This window comes from Physella acuta, unplaced genomic scaffold (assembly GCF_028476545.2).
Source record: "Physella acuta isolate Inbredline_101_S28 unplaced genomic scaffold, ASM2847654v3 ptg001057l, whole genome shotgun sequence".
NCBI lineage: Eukaryota > Metazoa > Mollusca > Gastropoda > Physidae > Physella > Physella acuta.
In genome coordinates this window covers 98,321-121,235 of record NW_026732574.1, presented here as the reverse complement: position 1 = coordinate 121,235, position 22,915 = coordinate 98,321, and the positions used below count along the sequence as shown (strand labels likewise).

The 22,915-nt window shown below is 36.0% G+C and overlaps 3 protein-coding genes across 5 annotated transcripts; all 3 read left to right on the top strand.

The window, feature by feature from the left end:
* The first annotated feature begins 515 nt into the window (after window positions 1–515).
* Window positions 516–4,737, top strand: LOC131955137 (uncharacterized). Of its 3 annotated transcripts, none has more exons than XM_059319121.1 (2): window positions 516–607; window positions 2,395–4,737. In XM_059319121.1, exon 2 carries the CDS (start codon window positions 2,408–2,410, stop codon window positions 4,601–4,603), a length of 2,196 nt encoding a protein of 731 aa, XP_059175104.1. In that variant the 5' UTR covers window positions 516–607; window positions 2,395–2,407; the 3' UTR covers window positions 4,604–4,737. The 3 variants fall into 3 exon arrangements, with proteins under 3 accessions (XP_059175104.1, XP_059175106.1, XP_059175105.1); XM_059319123.1 differs by having other exon boundaries at window positions 517–613; XM_059319122.1 differs by having other exon boundaries at window positions 541–655.
* A 7,429-nt stretch (window positions 4,738–12,166) lies between these two features.
* On the top strand, window positions 12,167–16,739 carry LOC131955131 (uncharacterized). The gene is made up of 2 exons (XM_059319108.1): window positions 12,167–12,303; window positions 14,541–16,739. Exon 2 carries the CDS (start codon window positions 14,552–14,554, stop codon window positions 16,421–16,423), a length of 1,872 nt encoding a protein of 623 aa, XP_059175091.1. The 5' UTR covers window positions 12,167–12,303; window positions 14,541–14,551; the 3' UTR covers window positions 16,424–16,739.
* A 2,857-nt stretch (window positions 16,740–19,596) lies between these two features.
* On the top strand, window positions 19,597–22,697 carry LOC131955141 (uncharacterized). Its single transcript, XM_059319128.1, has 2 exons — window positions 19,597–19,669; window positions 20,528–22,697. Exon 2 carries the CDS (start codon window positions 20,541–20,543, stop codon window positions 22,395–22,397), a length of 1,857 nt encoding a protein of 618 aa, XP_059175111.1. The 5' UTR covers window positions 19,597–19,669; window positions 20,528–20,540; the 3' UTR covers window positions 22,398–22,697.
* The last annotated feature ends 218 nt before the right edge of the window (window positions 22,698–22,915 follow it).

Genomic DNA, 22,915 nt, shown 5'->3' with positions numbered 1-22,915 from the left:
AGATGTTGTCTGTTTGGTATATTTCAGGTGTTGCTTGTTTGGTATATTTCAGATGTTGCCTGTTTGGTATAGTTCAGGTGTATTTTATGTAATTTTAGTTTATGTAGTTTTAGTTGTGTAATTTTAGTTTATGTTATTTTGGTTTGTGTAGTTTTAGTTTATGTAACTTTATTTTATGTAATTTAAGTTTATGTAACTTTTTAAATTGTAATTTTAGTTTATGTAGTTTTAGTTGTGTAATTTTAGTTTATGTTATTTTGGTTTGTGTAATTTTAGTTTATGTAACTTTATTTTATGTAATTTAAGTTTATGTAACTTTTTAAAATGAAATTTTAGTTTGAGTAGTTTTAGATACAATAGTTTTTGTGTAGCAAACAGACAGTTTACCAAAAGAAATTGGGCTGTTTAGTTTAAATATTTTGTTTACTTTGAATTGTTGCGCACCGTATTATTACATCTACCAATGTTTTTGTTGCACTAAAGAAGTGTGTGTGCTTTAGCATTGAACACGAATGGTTTCCTCCAACCTTGAAGCTTTAAGAAACTGTAACTACCAGAATAGACATTTCGTTTAAATATATGTGGTAAACTATGGCCTACAGCTAAGGTAAAAGTAAGGCCTAGAGCTAAGGTAAAAGTAAGGCCTAGAGCTAAGGTAAAAATAAGAAGTAGAGCTAAGGTAAAAGTAAGGCCCTTGAGCTAAGTTAAAATTTAAGGCCTTGAGCTAGCCGGGTTCTCTTTAACAGCAGCTAAATTTGTGTGTGTCAAAGGCAAAGAGGTAAAAACATAAAATTACAATTTTACGTTTAGACGGGCGATATAAACGAATTATTCTAAGACATAAATAAACATTGTATGTCGGGTTATTATGGCGATGACGTATTGAAAAAGCTAGTTGCAAGAAAATAGAAACACAAATCTTCTGTGAAACATAAGCTCATAATGAACGCGGTGTTTATTCTATGGTTGTTAGATGAAAAGCCAAGTCCAGTAGCCGGTTTATTGTTATAAGTGAGCTATTATAGTGGAACAGTATGGTCGAATGGTAGACGGTCCGACTACTAACTAAAAAAGTTTCATGTTCGGATCCAGGGCTTGAGTCCACACGGGAAAGTAAAAGCGGCCGGGCATAGTGCTGACCACCTTATACCTGCATATGCTGAAAACACATAAACTCTACTTCAGCTACTCCATAGAGCTTTAGTTTCTGAAGGGTATTTTACTTTTAGTGCTGTGCCAGCGACCATCATAGAGTTGTAGCGGAAAGGTAACCGACGCTAAGCGTGGGCAAAAAAACAGACTAGTTATAGAAATTCAGAATTTACGAAGGCGATTTTCTGTCAATATAAATCCATCCATTGATGCTTAATAATAGGCCATCAAGGAATAAAATAATTTCAAAAGGGTGGCTACATTTTAAGAAACGTTCATGATCTGATAGGCCTTTTTTATTTAACTCCAATACCAGACTTCATTTACCTCATATATTTTACAAAGTTTATTTTACTATTAATTAATTTCCTTAATGATTGCCATTTAGCCTAAATTCTAATGGTGTTCTATTGCTGATGGTATCTGAAACTTGAATTTTAAAATTTAAAATCTAAGTACAATACAATCATATACAAGACAATGTAAGTTATAAGTAGGTTGACGTCCTAACTCTCATTGTTATTTTTTACCTTAGATGACGAATTTGGTAATTATTCACTGCAGTGGCGTCACTAGGTCGTGTGTCACCCGGTGCGGCACCTCATGGTGTCACCCTCCCCCCCCCCCCCTCCAAAAAAAAAATTATATATATATATATATATATATATATATATATATATATATATATATATATATATATATATATATATATATAGTTGCTATTTGTGTCATCCTTTCACATTTTGCATAATGGCGTCAATTGGTGCATAAATTTGTGGAAAAAGCATCTTTTTCATCCTAATTTAATAGATTTTGTCATCATCCCCTTCCCGGTTGATTAAATTATCAATTATCCAAAATACTCTACAAAACCTTTTTTTCTCCGTAAATTTTGCAGTCCCCCCCCCCCCGTGATAGTTTAAAGTGTGCACAGTTAGTATTAAATATGGTTATTTACAGTCAGTTATTGATACTGGTAGATTAACGAATTAATCATTGACTGAACTGAGTAAAAGCATATTTCGTCTATATATTCTGCAATGTTTCGCCATAGTGTCACCCCCCCCCCTCAATCGTGTCACCCTGTGTGATCCGCACCCCCCCCCCCCCCCCCCGCACCCACCTCGCGACGCCTCTGATTCACTGAATAACTTAAGATGTCTTAAAATTCACGTTTCATCATCTCAGTGTTGTTTTGGAAGTTAACAATAATCTAAAGATTTGCTAAAATAAACTTTTCAGATTTGTCTACACCATGAACAGAGCAGAGTTGTGTGTCCAGTTAGTGAAAGGTCTGGAGAATGTGTGGAACGAGAACATTTTATTTGACTTCGCTGTGAAAGTTCAGGATAAAATCATCGAATGTCATCGACTCATCCTAGCGGCGTGTTCAGAATTTTTTAGGGCGCTGTTCAGGTCTGGTATGAAAGAAGTCACAGAAAACTGTGTTGTGCTAAAAGATGTTTCATGTGAAGTTTTCAGCCTAATTTTGAATTTCTTATACACAGGAACAAGTCTGTTAACTTTAGACAATTTCATTGATGTGTGGAGAGCTGCTCATATGCTACAAATTGACCTCATGATACATGTTTGTGAGCAGTTCGCTATTGAATCTCTTTCAACACACACATGGGAAAATATTTATGAAAATGCAAATCTGTTTGGTTCAGCGAATATTCTTGTAGAGCTTCACTCGTTCTTGTTAAAAAACTTTGAACAATGTAGATATTCAGAAACATTTCTACAACTGTCGTTTGAGGAAGTCAAGGACTTGATTAAAAGCCAGGATCTTGTAGTAAGCAAAGAGGACTCTGTCCTTGAATTTCTCATTAAATGGATTAATTATAAACCTACAAGTAATATAAACATCCACGAGTCTTCAACAAAAAATAATGAACGTACGATCAGAAATAACGATTTGAAACCTAAAATTGCTTTCCCAAGTGTAGATGAAAACAAATTAGAAAATAGAGCCAATAATACTAAACATGGCCCAAGCAATATTAAAGAAGCTTCTAAAACTTCTAGAATAAAAATGACTGAAGATAGTGAAGATATATTGCTCGAGCCTATTTTAAAATCTTGTTCAAAAAATAATTTTACTGAATTACTGAAGCTAGTTAGGACATACCTTGTAAGTAAATTTGGTGTGTTTCGTGTTATGAAAAAGAAACTATTATCTGAAGTAGAAATAAAAATAGAAGAAGAAGATTCAAGTGACATATTTTTCGACAGTTTTGATTATATAAACCTCGATAGTTGCCTCAGTGAAGAAGAAATCGAATTTAAAGAAAGATGCGATAATCTAAAACACGATTCAATCAAAGTAGCAGATGCTTGCAATTCTGTCAGAAGTAATACGAGCTTCCCGAATACTGATCAGTTGCAAGATTCTGTAAACATAGTAAACTCGTCTAGAGAGGATCGACTAATAGAATTGTTGAAGCTAGTCAGGACGTGCCTTGTAAGTCCTGTTGTGTTGTCTCGAGTATTAAAGATGGAACTGTTTACTGAAAATAACGATGCAAGAGAAATACTTATCGATTCTTTACTATACTACTTCCTAGATTGGAGACACGGTCATTGGCCATCGACAGCCATACACCGCTCTTGTAGTGAGTACACACATGCTGGCGTATGTGCCGTAAGTGGGGGGTTGTTTGAATTTAAATGTGCCCGCACAGAAAAAGTCTTAGCGATTAACGTGTGTATTTATTTACGAAAATTTATTCAGCTCGTCACTTTTGAAAATGAACTTTTTGCGATAGGAAAATTTTGCGTCCAACCAAACGAACCTTGCCGAATGTTTGTGTTTAGGGAAAAGAGCTGGAAGGAAGTGATGGAACTGCCAAGTCACAATTTGTTGTTGGTGTCACATGGGGACTTTATCTACGTCTTAAACAAAGACGATGGGTTTATATACATGATGAATCCCAAAAGTGGAAACCCCAGTTTAGAGGCATTGACTGCGCTCCCAGAATACGTCAATGCTACACATTCCATGGTTATAGAAGATATTCTTTTACTGTTTTGTTCGAAAATCACAAAAGGCATTGACGAGACTGTCGTTTACGCAATGGACTTTTCATCCAAAATGTGGACCAGATTAAACACTCTTGATGGACCAGCTGAACAGCTGATTAGTTTCAGGAATGATCAACACAACTACGTTTTACAAAGAAATGGCATCTTGTGGCTGATTGTAAACACATCTAGCTCTTGGAATGTTCAGTTTAAATTTCTCGCTAAACTTTGGCAGTTTGAAAAGAATTTGTGCGGTGCGTTCACTTATGAATCAAAACTTATTATTATGAAGAACCGTGTTTATAAGAAATGTAAGAAACATATTCCGGACCACTTTGAAACCATTTCGTACTGGGGAAAATATGGAATTTCTTCAAACTTTGTTCCCATCACTGTACTTAAGTCGCCTGAACTGCTCGAAAATTAAATATTTTCGTTTTGATTTTAAAAACAATTTTGCTCGTAAGTTTGATCTTTTTCTTTAAGCATAAAAAGCACTAAAACGTTCCTTGATAAAAAAAAGTAAGTTTAAAAATATAGTATTATTCAAAATATTTTCAATACTCGTTCTTTCTTTTACAGTTACAGTTGTGTAGAAAAAATTCCAGATTTCGCTGATGTAGTTCTTTTAAATATGAGCTTATTCTCAATCATTGTATTTCTATCACATTAGTTAGATGTTTTTATTTTTTATTATCAGTTTATCAATTTATCAGTATTGTTTTACACGTTGAGATGAAAGGGAAAACAATAGGCCATGATATTTTTAAATACTCAGCTAAAGCTGGTTACAACTAATTTACAGCCAAAACATATATAATCTAGTCGCATTGAAATATATCACTCTAGGTTAGTAATGATTGATTAATTGATTTGCTTAATGCATACGGATAAAATACAATATTTTGTTTCTTTAATACCTTGATTATCGTAAATATTAGATTATTACTTGTACTATTATTTTATAGAAGTGTATTTTTACAAGCTCTAAAGGTACTTTAAACAATTCAATAAATGCAGGTCATTTAATGATTCAATATTGTCACTATCCGATCAATTTCTAAATGAATATTTTGCAGAAATGTAACTGACGTTTTGATTTCATTGATAACTTGTACGGAACATCGAAATTGCTTCCTTTATACTGCTCATAATGTTATCATACATTTACACTTTAAAATGTATATCAACTTTTTTTAAAACTCAAGTACGAATCGAAGAAATTAAATCTAAGTGTAGTCTAAGTAAAAATAAAAATTGTTAACATAATGCTTCTTTCGTATTCACACTGAAGTAGATTAGAGATTATTACTTTTACCTCAAACGACATTTCTTTCTCTTACTGTTATATAACTATATGCTTATCATTAAAATGAGTTATATATATATATATATATATATATATATATATATATATATATATATATATATATATATATATATATATGTATGTATATATATATATATATATATATATATATATATATATATATATATAGGTCTACATACATATACATATTATAAATATATATATTTATTTAAATATACATGTATATATGTATGTATAAAATACTAACCCAAACAAAAACATCACCTGTGAAACAGAATACTAAAACTCTATTTAGTAAAGGAAGAATTTTTTTTTAAATTTATTTTCTTGGCATTTTCCAGGCTTTTATTATTAGGGTTTTCCTATAGTTCATTTTCTTCTATTTAGAAACACAACTCACCTCAGTTATTATCACGGCTGATGTAGTTGAGAATATTAGTGACAGTATTACAAATTGGTATCTTCCCGTTAGTTTTCGAATATTATATTTTTTAACTCAATTTTCAATGATGAATTTAATATTTATTTACAGTAGAAATTAAATGTTCTTACGTCGTCATTGTAAAGGGATATTTCCAAAAAATATATCGTTGAATTAGAAAGAAGTTACGAGATTTGTTTAAGTTGTTGCACTAAAGAAGCACGTTTAAGACAGGCAATTATTGGTTTCATACACAATCTTTAATATACTTGAGAACCTTCTAGTTATTACTGAGTTAAGTAAGAATTTAAACTTATTCAACAAATAAAATATTGTACTGATAAAGTTTATGTAACTATTGTGGATTGTCTTTCAATCTATGCAACTTGTCGATCTCTACATTTAACAAAACAGTGTTTCTTCCAGATTTTTTTCTCCGGTGGGAGGGGGGGATGTGAAATTTTCGTGGATACTGTGAAAAGTATACATTTTTATATAAATTCCGTTTCAATCGGGGGGGGGGGGGGGGCGGTAGACTCTCTTTGGGAGGCATATCCCTGAGAGATGCCTGGAAGAAACACTGCAAGCAAAACCCTGTTAGCCTGGCAATGTTCACTGGATTATTTTAGCCACGGCCTTGGATTAAGTCTCAAACCATATGTACAATATTGCTGTCTCAATCCATATGTACAATATTGCCATCTCAAACCATATGTACAATATTGCCGTCTCAATCCATATGTACAATATTGCCGTCTCAATCCATATGTACAATATTGCCGTCTCAATCTATATGTACAATATTGCCGTCTCAATCCATATGTACAATATTGCCGTCTCAATCCATATGTACAATATTGCCGTCTCAATCCATATGTACAATATTGCCGTCTCAATCCATATGTACAATATTGCCGTCTCAATCCATATGTACAATATTGCCGTCTCAATCCATATGTACAATATTGCCGTCTCAATCCATATGTACAATATTGCCGTCTCAATCCATATGTACAATATTGCCGTCTCAATCCATATGTACAATATTGCTGTACAATATTGCCATCTCAATCCATATGTACAATATTGCCATCTCAATCGTCGTCGTAATAATATCGCATACGGGTATACCGGCTCAGGAGTAGAACTCCCATTAGCCAGGCAGGCCTCGACGTAGTGAACTCCGACTAGCTGGCTTTGTGTAGGCTGAAACAGAACACGAAGATACCGGTTTGAGCGCTACGTGTTGGTCACTAACATGCCGTCTCAAGCATCGTGATTAAAGTGACCAAAGACACTGACCTAGACTCAGTCGTCTCTTATGGCAGTGGCGGGGGGTTACGGGCCCAAATTGGGTGAAAACGTTTGGAGGGTGACACCAAATCGAAATTTTTAAAAATGTATTGTTTAAACAAAAGTTTGAACTAGCTATCATAATGAAATAACAGGAGAGAGGGATGACACCAAATCCAAAATGCAATGATGTTGGTTAAGTGGTGGGGGTGACGCCCTGAGTCTCAGCATCATCTGACACCCAACCTGGTGACGCCACTGTACACACTGAACAACAACTTATTTAAAGGTATAGTTGCAGATTGCTTGAATTAGAACAACCAATTTCAGACACGCAACAAAACAAACTTTAAATTTGGGCACTAGATAGCTCAAGTGCTGTCGAAATCAGAAATATTACATTTAAGGTTTACAAACGGATCAGCTTGACCGATCTTTTTTAACTATTAAAGTGATATAAGTAAAGTAAAGAATCCTCTTTAGACCTAGAGATCCCGATCTATTGGGAAGATGAAGTAGAATTCATGTTTCATAATTATGTTCTTCTGAGGTCAAGACAACATATGAACTCTACTTCTGCTTTTTTACCTTGGAAGATTCATCCAAAGGTGAAGTGGATTTACTTGCTTCTTTGGGATGACTGGTCAGCATTTATAGTCGGCAATTCAAGTCAGGTACACATTCCACGTGTGAACTAGAGCCATAGATAACAGCGATTCTGTGTTCTATTGCTTGACCATTCCATCACGTTGTAATCGTTGCAAATATATATTTTTCCCAGAATTATTGCCTTAATTACATACAAGGATAAAAAATATAATTGAAATGGAGATTTAGTTTAAGTTTGAATGAATAACTGGATAAGTTACTTTGTTTATATTTTTAAATATTTTCACTGGATGTGATTATTTTAAACAAATTCCTTCTGTCACTTGTCAATAATAAAATAAGCAGTTGACAATAGATGTATTTTATTTGTATGTGATTGAAATGTTTCTATTTCTTTAATACAGTTACTAAAACTGAAGTATTATAATCATGACATTTAACTAGAAAGAAATGTTTATTAGTTCTGTGTTTACAATCCTTGCCTATACCAGTATTTTTTATTTCTGTTAACCTATGACCTAATGGCCAAAATGTTTTCAATAATTGTATACACTAAAATTAAGAATTAAAATCAATAAACAAAAACTAATTTAACATGAAAATATAAAGACAATCGAGTTTTTCATTCTCATATGTGTATTGACTAAATTAGTTATTAAATTGTAAAGGAATTAATTTGAGATAGTAATTGTATCTTTCTGGGAACCATTATATTTTATGTACTTGCATCTGATATTGTTATTCTTAATCACTCTAACAAATTGCAGTCTCGAATACAACCTTCATTAGAGTACACATTTTTTTTTCATATATTTTGTTGATAGTCTTGGTTAAGAAGTTTTTTCTGAAGTTGTGTATGGTACCTTCTTCTCTCTAGCTGCACTGGCTTAATTCAGGAACTCTGAAAAAAATTTGATGGACACACAATTTTTAACACCACAATTTTCTATTAATAAATAAATCTAATTGTTACTAAAAATTTTTAGCCAGTAACATTGATGTGACCTGACACCAATTGTATTAAAAATTAACTGTTACCATACTGACTCTCACCATTTTATTAATCTTTTATTCAGTATTATTTCAATCTTGTATAGTATTATCTAGATTTATATTAAAAATATAAGGCATATATTTATAGAAGTTAATAAGGCTTATGGTATTTAGAGTCCCTAGTCTTAGACTACTTAAATGAGCCAATGAGTCTACAAGTCTAATACATGATCGAGTTTTATACTAGTCTACTAACTACTAGAAGTACTTGCAAGTAGACTACTTCTTCACTAAACGTACAATCTACTTCTTAGATCTGGATTTATTAGTATTAGTAGCTATTAGATCTGGAATCACTAGATCAACTTGCAACATAACTCAAAAATGTTTTTTGTGTATCTGAATTCTAGATGTAGATCTAGTAGTTAGAATCTAAGTACTATAATCTAGTGTAGAGATATACACTAACTAGGGGTCATCCATAAATGCCGTAACGTTTTTTTAACGAGTTTTACCTCCCTCCTCACTCCGTAACACATCGTCACAAAATAGCAGACCCCCCCCCCCCCGCCCAAAAAAAAGTTGCGCCACATCTCAGCCTACAACCCCCCCCCCTCAAAATTGCAGAGGAATTTTTCTTCAAACAGCGGTAAATTTTAACAATCTTGTCTGAACTCAGTCAACATAAAGTATTTTAATCAATTCGTATTACAATTTATCAAAACAGTTTTCTAAAACGCGAAATAACGGCTAAAATTAGTTTTCTAACAATGCTTTTTTTATAATGCAAACGTGTGATATCTGAACCCCCCCCACCCCCTCCACCTTATCACACACCGTCACAAAATTACGGACCCCCCCCCCCCCCTTCAAGTCTGACGTCATTTATTGACGACCCCTTACTGGAGTCTAGTACTAGATCTAGAAATCTAGATCTGCTAGTGCGAGTGAAACAAGCAAAAATTGCGGATAAAATTAAAGTACTTTTTAACTCTAATTAGCCATCCGATGTGGTTCGCCGCCCCCCCCCCCCCCCATGCCCCCGTCTCGAGACGCCTCTGAGTATTATTAAGGTATTCCTGTTCTATAAGTGAGGTATTAGTACTACATTTAGAATAATTTAAATCTCGGTCTAGATCTCAAGTCTAAGGAGATTTAGATCTAGTTGAAAGTTTCAGTTTTTACTTAGATATCTAGATTTAGATCTATTTCTAGAATCTTGATTTAGCAGCCAAGTCAGTTTAGTAGAGTTACGTCCCCTAACATTTCTTGCGCTAACTGTAAACAAAATAATAAATCCATATAGATCTACGAACCGCCACAAAACTTTTACATTCAAATCATTATTTTTGTGCTCCTATCCATATGAACAAAATAGCGCTTCGTTCTTAATTTTTAGTGTTGGAGGGGATTCTTATCTGCCAGAGTGTTTGAACTCGAGCCTTTTTCGAATTTTTCAACCAATAGCTCGAGCACGCCTCCATCACAATTAAGGATACGCGTCAAGTGGTTTTGCGCCATTGAGGCCATTGACTCCGATTTCAGCCTGCTTTTCTTTTTGGATTTGCTTCTATAGCCTTTGTCCAACCAAGAACAAGCTACAAGGCAGCAGTTGTTTGGTTTTGGAGTTGTCTCTCCAAGTAGAGTGGCTGTCCACAGCTAACGAGCCTCATCTGCCCGAGGGTCCGAACTCGAGACCCCTTTTATTTTGGAATTGTTGCATTTTGAATTTTTGATCAGTGTTTCTTCCAAACTTTTCTCTCGGGGGGGGGGGGGGGGTGGACACTGTAAAAAGTATATATTTTCTATATAAATTCCATATCGTTCGAGGGGGGGGGGGGAATTGCGAAGAGATGCCTGGGAGAACTCTGCTTTTGATGATTTTTAAAACCTTGAAGCGGGACCTAATAACAAATAGCCGCCATGTTTTTTTGTTGATAGGGGATGTTATATTATTTGAGACAAGTTCATTTAGCTTATAGATTTCTACATCTAGATCTAGACGTTGGCCTAGACTCTATAATATGCATTTAATAGACTTTTGCCGGACTATATAATTATTTTCTAAAAAATACAATCAAATTAAGAATCGAGAGGCCTAATAGATCTATATTAATATTATAACTGCATTTAGGGCAACCAGAGCTTCTTCCAGGCATCTCTTCGGGGGGCGGGGGGGGGGGGGGGGGGGCTCTATTCCCCCGAAGAAAGTCGAAGAAAGTCTACCCCCCCCCTCCGGAGAAAAAAGTCTGGAAGAAACACTGCGGGCAACTAAATAGGCTAATAACAAGCTGTACTGTTGTTTAAAAAAATTAACACTTTAACGTAGGGCCTAGGCTTTATTTTTCTTCAAGCTGCCCTACATTTTATATTCTAGCACTATCATTGTTTACGATTTTAAATAACAATAGTGAAAGCAACTTCACTACTTTTTTAAAGCGATTTAATCCAAATATTAACATTTGGTTACGAAAGAAAAACGCTAGCTGGCAAGTACCAAAACGAGAACTTGGTAGGCTTAACCAAAGCCGACCTCAAACTATAGGAAATAAACCGGGAGTGATCTCCCCTAAACTTTCTCGAATATTCTTATATAAAACAACAGAGGATGGGAACTCGGGATATAGTTATGATTTTTAATCCATTTTAAATACATAAACTTTTTAAAATAAAATAGAATCTCATAGAAAAAAGTATTGCACACCAAGTGAACGCGGAATAAAGATGTTCATAATGGTGCGCAATATTATTAGTACTTTTAAAATTTACATTAGTTTTTTGAGAAATCGGAAGTAGCGTAAATTACTACTTCCAGTCAACGGAAATTACTCAAAATTTAACAGAAGGTAGAGAATTAGATCTTTTACTTACATGTGAAATTTCATTTATCTATCTGAAATAGTACTCAAGTTATAGGCTTTTAAAAAATTCAAAGTAGGAAAAGTACCACTTCCGGTTATCGGAAATCGCTCAAAAGTTGATACGGATCTACGATTTTGATAAAATACTTATATATGAAATTTCATCAACCTAGCTGTAACGGTACTCAAGTTATCGTGTTTACACACGGACAGACACACACACACACAGACATACGGACAAGATTGCAAAATTATGTTTTTCCGTATCAGTGAGGTGTAAAACGTCGAGATTTGTAAAAATCTCGATTTTTTTTTTTGCACGATTACAATACTTTCTCTATACTACGTATATACGAGAAAGTAAAAATGTAATTTTCTAGCTGAGTGTTGCGCACCGATCTATATTTATTTAAGATCTTATTTTTGTTGCACTATGAAGCACTTTTCTTGAATGTTCGCATTGCAAACGAATGATTACTTCCGTTCTTAACGTGTGAGACACGAGGTGAAATATTATAACTGAACCCAACATAATTAGAAGTCTATTATTATCTGATTAATAAACAGTTTGAAAATTTATATTAAGTCTACAACTTCTTGAGTTAGGGCCTGGGTTAAAGGTGAGACATTGAACCATGGTTTATTATTGGTATAGGCAGTGTCGTAGCGAGGTCGGGTGTCACCCGGTGCGGCACTTAATGGTGTCACCCCCCCCCCCCCCAGAGGCATAGAGACCCTTCCCAGGGACAAACTTTCAAATTTTCGATTTGCACCCCTCCCCCTCAAACTTTCGATTTGCACCCACCCTCAAGTTTTCGATTTACACCCCCCCCCCTCAAGGTTTCGATTTGCACCCCCCCCCCTTCAAACTTTCGATTTGCGCACCCCCCCCTCGAGTTTTTCTCTATATATTTTGCTATTTTTTGCCTTGGTGTCACCCCCCTAAATGGTGTCACCCGGTGCGGTCCGCACCCCCCGCCCCCCCCCCTCGCTACGCCCCTGGGTATAGCTAATAAGGGCCTAATCTACAGATGTGGCAGATCTAGTCTAGTCTAGCTACTGCTAGATTCTAGATCTAGATCTAGGAATTTCGGACCCCTATGCAAAAAATAGCATTGGGCATTTTCGGTTCGTCAACTAACGCATCTAATCTAGATTTAGATCTAGAGTCTAGATCTATAAGATTCTAGATCTAGATTAGGTAGATTTAGATTTAACATGATAGATCTATTCTAGATCTAGATCTAGTTAGATTCTAGATCTCCTAGTACTAGACTAGTAGATCAGTAGCGTAGCGAGGGGGGGCGGGGGGGGGGGGACATATGTCCCCGGGCGCCGAGCTTAGGGGGCGCTAAAATGGGTTAGAAAAATAAATTGAAAGGTTAAGGGGGGTGCAAATTGAAAGTTTGAGGGGGGGGGGGTGCAAATTGAAAGTTTGGGGGGGGGGGGTGCAAATCGAAAAGTTTGTCCCCGGGCGCCGGGAAGGGTCGCTACGCCTCTGAGTAGATCTATTACATGTGAATTTTAAATAATGATTTTCACACGTCCTGATCAGTCTAGTCTAGCTACACTGCTACACACACTTAGATCTAAATAGAATCTAGATCTAGCTAGGATTTAGATCTAGATTCTAGATTCTATTCTAGATGTAGAATCTCATCTGTTACTGTAACTGTACTCAACTGTACTGTATTTTAATTTATAATAATATATAAAAGTAAAGTTCCCTTTTCAAACGTGCTGGTCTATCACTCTTAGCTTAGGCTAACTCTTAGTCTTAGGCCTAACTATTTTAATTTATCTATCTAGTTTTAATTTTTTAAGAGGGAAAAGGGCCCCAAAGCTGTACTGTGCTTTCTCAGTGTTTCTTCCAGACTTTTTTCTCCGGGGGGGGGGGGCACTTGAAATCTTCGGGGGGGGGGGGGCGGTAAACTTTCTTTGGGGGGGGGGGGGCGGACACTGTTAAAAGTATATATTTTCTATATAAATTATATAAATTTCATTTCGTTCGGGGGGGGGGGGGGGGGGGGGGGGGTAAAAAATTTTCGTGGGGGCTTTGCCCCCCCGAAGAGATGTCTGGAAGAAACTCTGTGCTTTCTCTAGCTGCTAGCTTTACGCCACATTACGGTAGATATGCCCCTGGCCCAGACTCGCCTAGAGTCAAGTTGTCTAGTGGTAAAGGAAACCCTAGAGCTATGGCTTATTGTATAGGTAGGGCCTAGATTTAGTGTTAGAGTGAAGGTAAGGTCTAGGGTAAGTGTAAAGTAAGCCTTTGGCTATTAACGTTAGGATAGAGGTAAGATAAGAGCTAGGAAAAGGTAAGCTTTCAATTTGAGATGACTCCTGGAGCTAAAGTAAAAGTAATATCTAAAAAGTTGGGTCTGGCTAAATAAAACTACACCGTGGCTATTGTGTTAATTTAAATTTAAGTTTTTTTTTATGTTGATAGTATTTAACACCTCATTTTGTGTGATATTACGAATATGATATGCAGATCTATGTACTATTGCTTGAGGAGGGGTGAGGAAATAAAAAAACCAAAGTAAATCAAGCTATCAGAGCTACTTTATTAGCTGCCCGGTAAGCCATGTTTGATGCTTACCAGAACCGCAGTGAAGTATTTAAAACAAAATACTTAGCTAATAGAATTTAACTATGATGGGTATTGTGTGCTAATTATTTTTGACCATCAAAAACAAGTAGCTTTTTAGCGCCAGATGTGATTGTTGGGTTAAAACTATTTTGAATAATTTATTCAAATGTGAACATTGAATAACCAAATAAGTTCTTAGAACAGTTGGTTTCTAAAAACTGAATTTTACAGTTATTAGACATTTTTCTAAAATTTATCTTTCAGATTGTTAAACAATGAACAGGCAAGAAGTATGTCTCCAGATTGTCCAGGGTCTGGAGAATGTGTGGAACGAGAACATTTTATTTGACTTTGCAGTGAGAGTTCAGGATAAAACCATCGAATGCCATCGTCTCGTCCTAGCGGCGTGTTCAGAATTTTTCAGGGCGCTGTTCAGGTCTGGGATGAAAGAAGTCACAGAAAACTGTGTAGTGCTTGAAGATGTGTCATGCCAAGTTTTCCGCTTAATTTTGGATTTCATATACAAAGGAATAAACACGATTTCTCCAGATAATTTTATTGAAGTTTGGAGAGCAGCACATATGCTACAGTTTAACTTCCTTGTGAGTTTTTGTGAGGAGTTTTCTATTGGAGCATGCTCCCTTGACACCTGGGAAAACATTTATACAAATGCAAAACTTTTTGGTTCGGAAAAAGTTCTCAATCACCTCCATACATTTATGTTAAAGAACTTTGAACAGATTAGTCTTTCATCAACATTTCTTCAACTTTCTTTCAATGAACTCGAAAATTTGTTAAAAAGCCAAGACCTTGGTGTTACCACAGAAGATTTAGTTCTTCAATCAGTGATCAAGTGGATTGAATATGTATCTCCTAGTCAGATAAACGAGTGTTTGAATGATAATCTGGATTTATCAATTAGCAATAATGATTTGAAGACTCAATCTACTTTACCAAGTCAAGATGAAAATGAATTTGAAGAAAAGGCTACTTATCTTAATGATGATACAAGAAAAGATGTAGAAGTTTTCACTTCTGCTAAAAGAGATTTCAATGACATGTTTACTGATTTATCAAAGGCTTCTATGCAAACAGTGTACATGTCTAGAAAAGACAAACTGACAGAACTGTTGAAGCTAGTGAGGACACATCTGGTTTCTCCTGCTCTCTTATCTGAAGTCCTAAAGATGGAATTAGTTTTGGAAAATGAGGATTCTAAAAAAATATTGGTCGACGCTGTGTCATATCATACCAATGATTTTAGACATGGTCAGTGGCCATCAGCGGCTATCCACAGATCTAGTAGTGAGTACATACATGCTGGGGTGTTTGCTGTTTGTCCCGGACTTTTAGCATGTGTAGGCGCCTGCTCAGAAGAACCAGTTGATGTTGTAAGATGTGAAAATATAGCCTGTAAGCAACTCGTCACTTTTGACAATGAGCTCTATGCTACAGGAATACACAACAACCAACCCAATGGATCTTGTCAAATGTTTCTTCTTCGTGACAAAGATTGCAGAGAAATTATTGAAATGCCAAGTCAGAATGTGTTACTAATAGCATTCGGAGACTTTATCTATGTCGTAAATAAAGATGATGGATTTATATACAATATAAATCCCAAAGATAGAAACCCGAGTTTAGATAAGTTAACACAGTTTCCAGAAAATATCGATGTTAAACATGCTTCGATTGTAGAAAATTTTCTTCTTTTATTTTGTTCAGAAATGGAGAACGGCAATGACGAGACAGCCATTCATAAAATGGATTTTTCGTCCCAAGTGTGGACTAAAATTAACAACCTAGAAGGACCAGCAGAACAACTCATTAGTTTCAGGAATGACAACTTTAATTATATATTACAGACAAACGGAAGTTTATGGCTTGTACCAAAAGCATCTAACAATGGAAACATCGAGTTTACATTTCTTGCTAAGCTCTGGAATTTCCAAAAGAGTTTGTATGGTGCGTTAACGTTTTATAAAAAACTAATCATCATGGATGACAAATCCCAGGGTGGTCCTCCTGATGAGAGCTGTAGACAAGACGTACCTGGCCACTTTGATTCAATTTCTTTCTGGGGAAGATTTGGCATTCGTTCAAATTTTGTTCCAATCACTAAACTAAAACCAACTGACTTGGACTAAAATATTTGAACAAGTGAACTTTTAAACTTGTCATTGTTGGAAATTTAAGTTTTTCTGTATGATTTTAAAATTTGTTACCTGTTGATATTTTCTCAACAATTTTTGACCGATGCTGTGTTGTGTTAAAACTGACTTGGACTAAAATACTTGAACCAGTGAACTTTTAAACTTGTCATTGTTGGAAATTTAATTTTTTCTGTATGATTTTAAAATTTGTTTCCTGTTGACATTTTCTCAACAATTTTTGACCGATGATGCTACCCTTAAATTACGCGGTCTAAATATTATTTGTTACTTGAGTTGTGGATTATAAACTTTTATTCAAATAATAATGTTTTTGTTTTCTGTAGCGTGGTTGATTTGTATGATTGAAATGGTTTACTTTTTAATGTCTGATGACAAGAGCTTACATTCCTAATCACTGTTAATGAGTATACTAGATTATAAAGGTTGCTATTTTTATTTCTATTTTAGAGCTTTGAAAAATACTTTAAATGTTTAAACTGTAGACAAGTAATGAGTTTCCATAGGATTAATCCTTGTTATACATTAATCTTATTTTGAACATATGTTTACATAGACATATTGTTATAATCTGCTTTAAATTTAAAGAATGCTGCTGACACTAATGTTTAAATTATTTTTTACTAGTAGTTTCCTTCCTAATCAGCTCTAGTTTTCATGTGGCTTTGAGGGTGAACCCCATAGTGCTTGCAATACAATTTGTTCTATGAAGACTGCCTGAAATTACCCGATCTCGTTATGGTATGATTATGAGACAATGCAATAATTCACAATCATACATATTCTTTGGATAAATATAACAAATCAGTGTTTAGGTGTTAGATTAAGATTGTTATCAGAATGGTGTTAATAATTAAACATCACAGCGATACTAGGATAATTCCAATACATAAGATGGCGTGGTCGAATGGTAGAGCTACGACTGCTGGTCAGGAACGGCGTGGCCTCAACCAACCAGCGGGCTTGTTCCATTGAGTTAATTATACTCAAAACAATAATATAAACTATGTCATTTAAATAGGTCAGGTCACGTACCACGCACACTTAATAGTATTGTGTGTCGTGCCTTAACAAAAATAAGCAAATAAAAAGATAAGGTTAAGTATATGGATTGTTGTACTAGATGTTTTACTGTAGTAAACTAGAACTCATTGTAGATTGACATCATCGAGCGGTTGAAAGCCATAGATCTACGTTGTGATGTTTAGTAAGCATTTTTTTTACATCACCTATTTCCTAGCCTAGGGCGTAAAGCAGTAAACACCATCAAATCAGCTGCAGCACTTCATTATTCATATGTTGTACCGCTCCGACGACACGTCTTCACTCTAGACACATTGACAGACAACCTCACTATTTACAACACAGCCATACAGTACACAGAAACTACACATTCAAGGAACATAGCTATATATATGTATATAATACAAGGGGCGAAACAATAACTAACAAGAAATAATGTAACAATTATAAAATGTATCTTTATGGGGCTAACAGAGCTTAGTAATCTACATTTTTAGAATATAAATGTGAATGTCATATATATATATATATATATATATATATATATATATATATATATATATATATATATATATATATATATATATATAGATCCACTTTAGACCTACCGATCAATTGGACAGATGGAGAGTTTTCTTGACCTCGGCATATGTAAGGATCGTGCGGTAAGCACTATTGTTCAGCCGTCTTTAATCAGGACTCATCAGAACTGGGTGGACTCAGGGACGTCATACATTCACAATTCTGAACCGAGATCCGAACTCTAGAGCTTGGGACTACAACCAAACATTTCCCCCCTGTCAATTACCCCCCGGATATTTCCCCCCCGACATTACCCCAGAGTAATTACCCCCCTGTCAATTACCCCCCTGTCAATTACCCCCCGCCCAGTAGGACATTACCCCCCCCCCCGGACAGGGTTAGAGTTAGGGTTAGGGCTAGGTTTAGGGTTAGGTTTAGGGCTAGGGTTAGGGTTAGGGTTAGGGTTAGGGTTAGGGTTAGGGTAAGGTTTAAGGGCTAGGGTTAGGGTTAGGGTTAGGGTTAGGGTTAGGGCTAGGGCTAGGGTTAGGGTTAGGGTTAGGGTTAGGGTTAGGTTTTAGGGCTAGGGTTAGGGTTAGGGTTAGGGTTAGGGTTAGGGCTAGGGTTAGGGTTAGGGTTAGGTTTTAGGGCTAGGGTTAGGGTTAAGGTTAATGTTAGGGTTAGGGTAAGGGTAAGGGTTAGGGTTAGGGTTAGGGTTAGGGTTAGGGTTAGGGTTAGGGTTAGGTTTTAGGGTTAGGGTTAGGGTTAGGTTTTAGGGCTAGGGCTAGGGTTAGGGTTAGGGCTACGGCTAGGGCTAGTGCTAGGGCTAGGGCTAGGGTTAGGGTTAGGGTTAGGGTTAGGTTTACGGTTAGGGTTAGGGTTAGGGTTACGGTTAGGGTTAGGGTTAGGGTTAGGGTTAGGGTTAGGGTTAGGGTTAGGGCTAGGTTTAGGGTTAGGGTTAGGGTTGTGTCTAGCTTTGGTTTTGGTTTTGTGTGAAGTTTTAGGCTAAGGTGGATGCTTAGGTTTTGGCCTTTTTCTTAAGGTTTGGATTAAAGTAGTATATAGGTATAAAATTCTACTTAGAGTTAGGATTTTAACTTGAGGGGGGGGGGGGGTAATTCCCCGGTGGGGTAATTGATAGGGGGGAAATTGACAGGGGGGTAATTGCTCCGGGGGGTAAATACGGGGGGGGGGAATGTCCGGGGGGGGGAAATATCCAGGGGGGTAATGTCCTGTAGCCAACCAAACAGCACTCGACCAGCGTTTCTTTCAGATTTTTTTCTCCCGGGGGGGGGGGGGACTTGAAATTTTCGAGGGGGGCGGACACTGTTAAATGTATATGTTTTCTATATAAATTCCATTTCGTTCGGGGGGGGGGGGGGGGCTGTAGACTTTCTTCGTGGGGGCTCCAGAGATGCATGGAAGAAACTCTGTACTCGACCACTGCGTCCATTATCCAGCCATTTAAATAATACATTTATATTCTCTTGACTGAAAAGTTTTGCGCACCGTATTTTTGTTTAAATAGTTTTTTCGTGTTGCACTATGAATCACATTTTGTTTAGGACACGAATGTTTACTACGGACCCTTCTAGTTTTAGCAAACAGTCAAGTGTCCAGCATATTAGATGAGTCTTGTAAACAACACTAGTTAAAACAATCCATACCGATAGGTTAAAGGTGAGGGGCTCGCTGTAATTCCACTGTAATGTGTTTGTAATTGACATTGGCCCAGACGGAGGAGATGAACTAAATAAGTTTTGTTGACATGGATCAAATTTAAATGTTCTAAGAATCATTACATAAAAACAAGTATTACATTAAAACTGAAGCTAAAAATATTAAAATTAAAGATTGAAATAAGTTTTGAAAAATTATTGGTTGAGGCTACATTTACAAACCAACACGACATCGTAGCCTGATGTATCGATTTTATAACTCTTACTTCGATTGGCTATTATTTGATAAAGGCTAACTGAAGTTATTGTAATGGTTCTATTTCTTCTGCTTAACGTTTATTTACAATATTTGACGTCAGTTTGACATAGTTAAATTATCACACGCACAAGAAATAAACAAATTTGTATTTCTGAAATATTGGTTAGCCATTTTAAAGAATAACAAAAAAAAAAGACATAATCAAGTTTTTATAATCACACGTTGTGAAAACGCGACAAACATGCGATTGGTCCCTTTGAGAGTCTATTAAACACAGCCAAGACAAGAAGACTGAGATGGTGAGGGCATGTCACACGAACCAAAGGCGTATCCAAAACAATAATACAAGGCACTGTGCCAGGAGGAAGAAGAAGGCAAAGACGTTATTTGATGGAGGACATCAAAGATTTGAACTGGGCTGTCTGCTGCAGAATTACAAATGGCATCAATAGGGTTACGGGAAGATCGCTCGATTAATTGATTTTTTTTCAAATGGGCACATGTTTGTAGTGTAAGCTTTAAAAATATTTTTTTTTTAAATGTAAACGACTAACACGATTTATACATACCAGTACCTTTTCTAAAATTTTTTTTTTTCAGAATTGAATACACGATGAACAGACAAGAAGTTTGTGTAGAGATCGTAAAGTGCATGGAGAATGTGTGGAGTGAGAACATTTTATATGACTTCATTGTCAAGGTTCAGGATGAAACCATCCAATGTCATCGCTTCCTCCTAGCTGCGTGTTCCGAATTCTTCAAGGCGCTGTTTAGATCTGGCATGAAAGAAGTCACAGAAAACTGTGTGGTGTTGAAAGATGTTTCATGTGAAGTTTTTCGCTTGATTTTAAATTCTATATACACTGGAGCAAGTCTGTTAACGTTAGAGAATTTTATTGAAGTTTGGCATGCAGTACATATGCTTCAGATCAACTTTCTCGTGAATGTTTGTGAGGAGTTTGCTATTGGAGCAATTACCATGGACACATGGGTAAATATTTACGAAACTGCCAAACTTTTGGGTTCAGAAAAAACACTCGAGCATCTCAAAAAATTTATGTTAATTAATTTTGAAAAAATTAACATTTCACCAACGTTTCTTCAAATGTCTTTCAACGAAGTTCAGGATTTGATTAAAAGCCAAGACCTCGTTGTCTGCAAAGAAGACGTGGTTCTTGATTCAGTGATAAGGTGGGTTGAGTATGTTCCTGGGAAAAAAGTACATCAGTATGTAATCGATAATTTTAAGTTAACAAACGCTAATAATGTTTTGAAAGCTGAAAGTATAGCTGATAACGAAAAGAAAGAAAGAGCTAATGATGACAATATGAATGAAGTAATCGATACTTCCGAAACTACCAGAAATGAAATTGACCTTGACCAATCGATTAATTGTTTAACAATTGTGGATTCCCCTAGAAAAGAAAAGTTCACCGAATTGTTAATGCAAGTCAAGACGTGTCTTGTAAGCCCTGCTGTTTTATCTCGAGTCCTAAAGACGAAACTGTTGTCGGAAAATGAAGATTCAAGAGAAATAATTGTCGACGCTATGTCCCATCATACCAGTAGCTTTAGACATGGCCAGTGGCCATCGGCCGCCATACACAGATCGTGTAGTGGGTTCACAAATGCTGAAATCCATGCCTATGGTGGTGGGTATTTTGCAGTAATAACAGCATGCAATGAAGAACTGTTCTTTATTACAAGATGTAAAGATTTAGAAGAGAACATTCAGCTGGTCACTTTTGACGGTGAACTTTATGCTACAGGAAAACAACACAACCAACCAAACGGACCTTGTCGAATGTTTGTGTTCTGTGACAACACCTGGCAGGAAATGATGGAAATGCCAGGTGACAATTTGTTATTAGTGTCACATGGAGACTTTATCTACATCTTAAACAAACACGATGGACTAATTTACAAAATAAATCCGAAAAAGAGAAACCCTAATTTAGAACAATTAACCGTTTTTCCGGAGAATGTCGATCTTCAACATGCTATGATTATTCAGGATTTTCTTTTATTATTTTGCTGTGAGAGTTACAATAATCTTGAGGAGACGGCTGTGCATGCATTTGACCTTTCGTCCAAAATTTGGTCCAGATTAGACAATCTAGACGGACCAGCAGAAGACTTGATAAGCTTTAGGAACGACAAGTACACCTACATTTTACAGACCAATGGTTGTGTGTGGCTGGTTTTACAATCTCCATTCGATACAAACATTGCATTTGTTTTTCTGACCAAGCTTTGGAATTGTGAAAAGTTCCTCTACGGTGCGATCACTTTCAAAGATAAACTTATCATTTTGGGTCAACGTCCGGAGAACGATCCAGTTGGAACGACCAACGCTACCGAAATTCCCGACCATTTTACATCCGTTCGTCACTGGGGTATCGACGATAGTTCAAATTTTGTTCCCATCACTATAGCGAAAAATGTTTTGATTCCGTTCAATACAGTTTAGGTTACTTATACTATTGTAAACGTCGGGCTATGTTCGACTTGCATGTTTATATGTGATTGTGTGATAGCTGACTGCATATATCAACATTTATTTATGACACCATATTATTATATTCAATCAAATTTCAAGACGCGCTAATTTAATGATTGAATTGAAAATTAGTTATACATTTTGATTTTTTATAGGTTATTAGATATCAACAGAAACTGCATTCAACGCTTTGTCAGATTATTTAATAGTACTTAAACACGCTGGTGTTTCTTCTCAGTATTAATGCGCTAACTTTCAAAGGTAAACTTATGATTTTGAGTCAATAGCCGAAGAACCTGTATAGCATACATTAACGGGGTTTATATCTTTTAGCTGGGTCTATATCTATTAGGTGGGTCTATATCTATTAGCTGGGTCTAGTTAGCTGGGTCTGTATCTGATAACTGGGTCTGTATATGTTAGCTTGGTCTAGTTAGCTAGGTCTGTATCTGTTAGTTGGGTCTAGTTAGCTAGGTTTGTATCTGTTA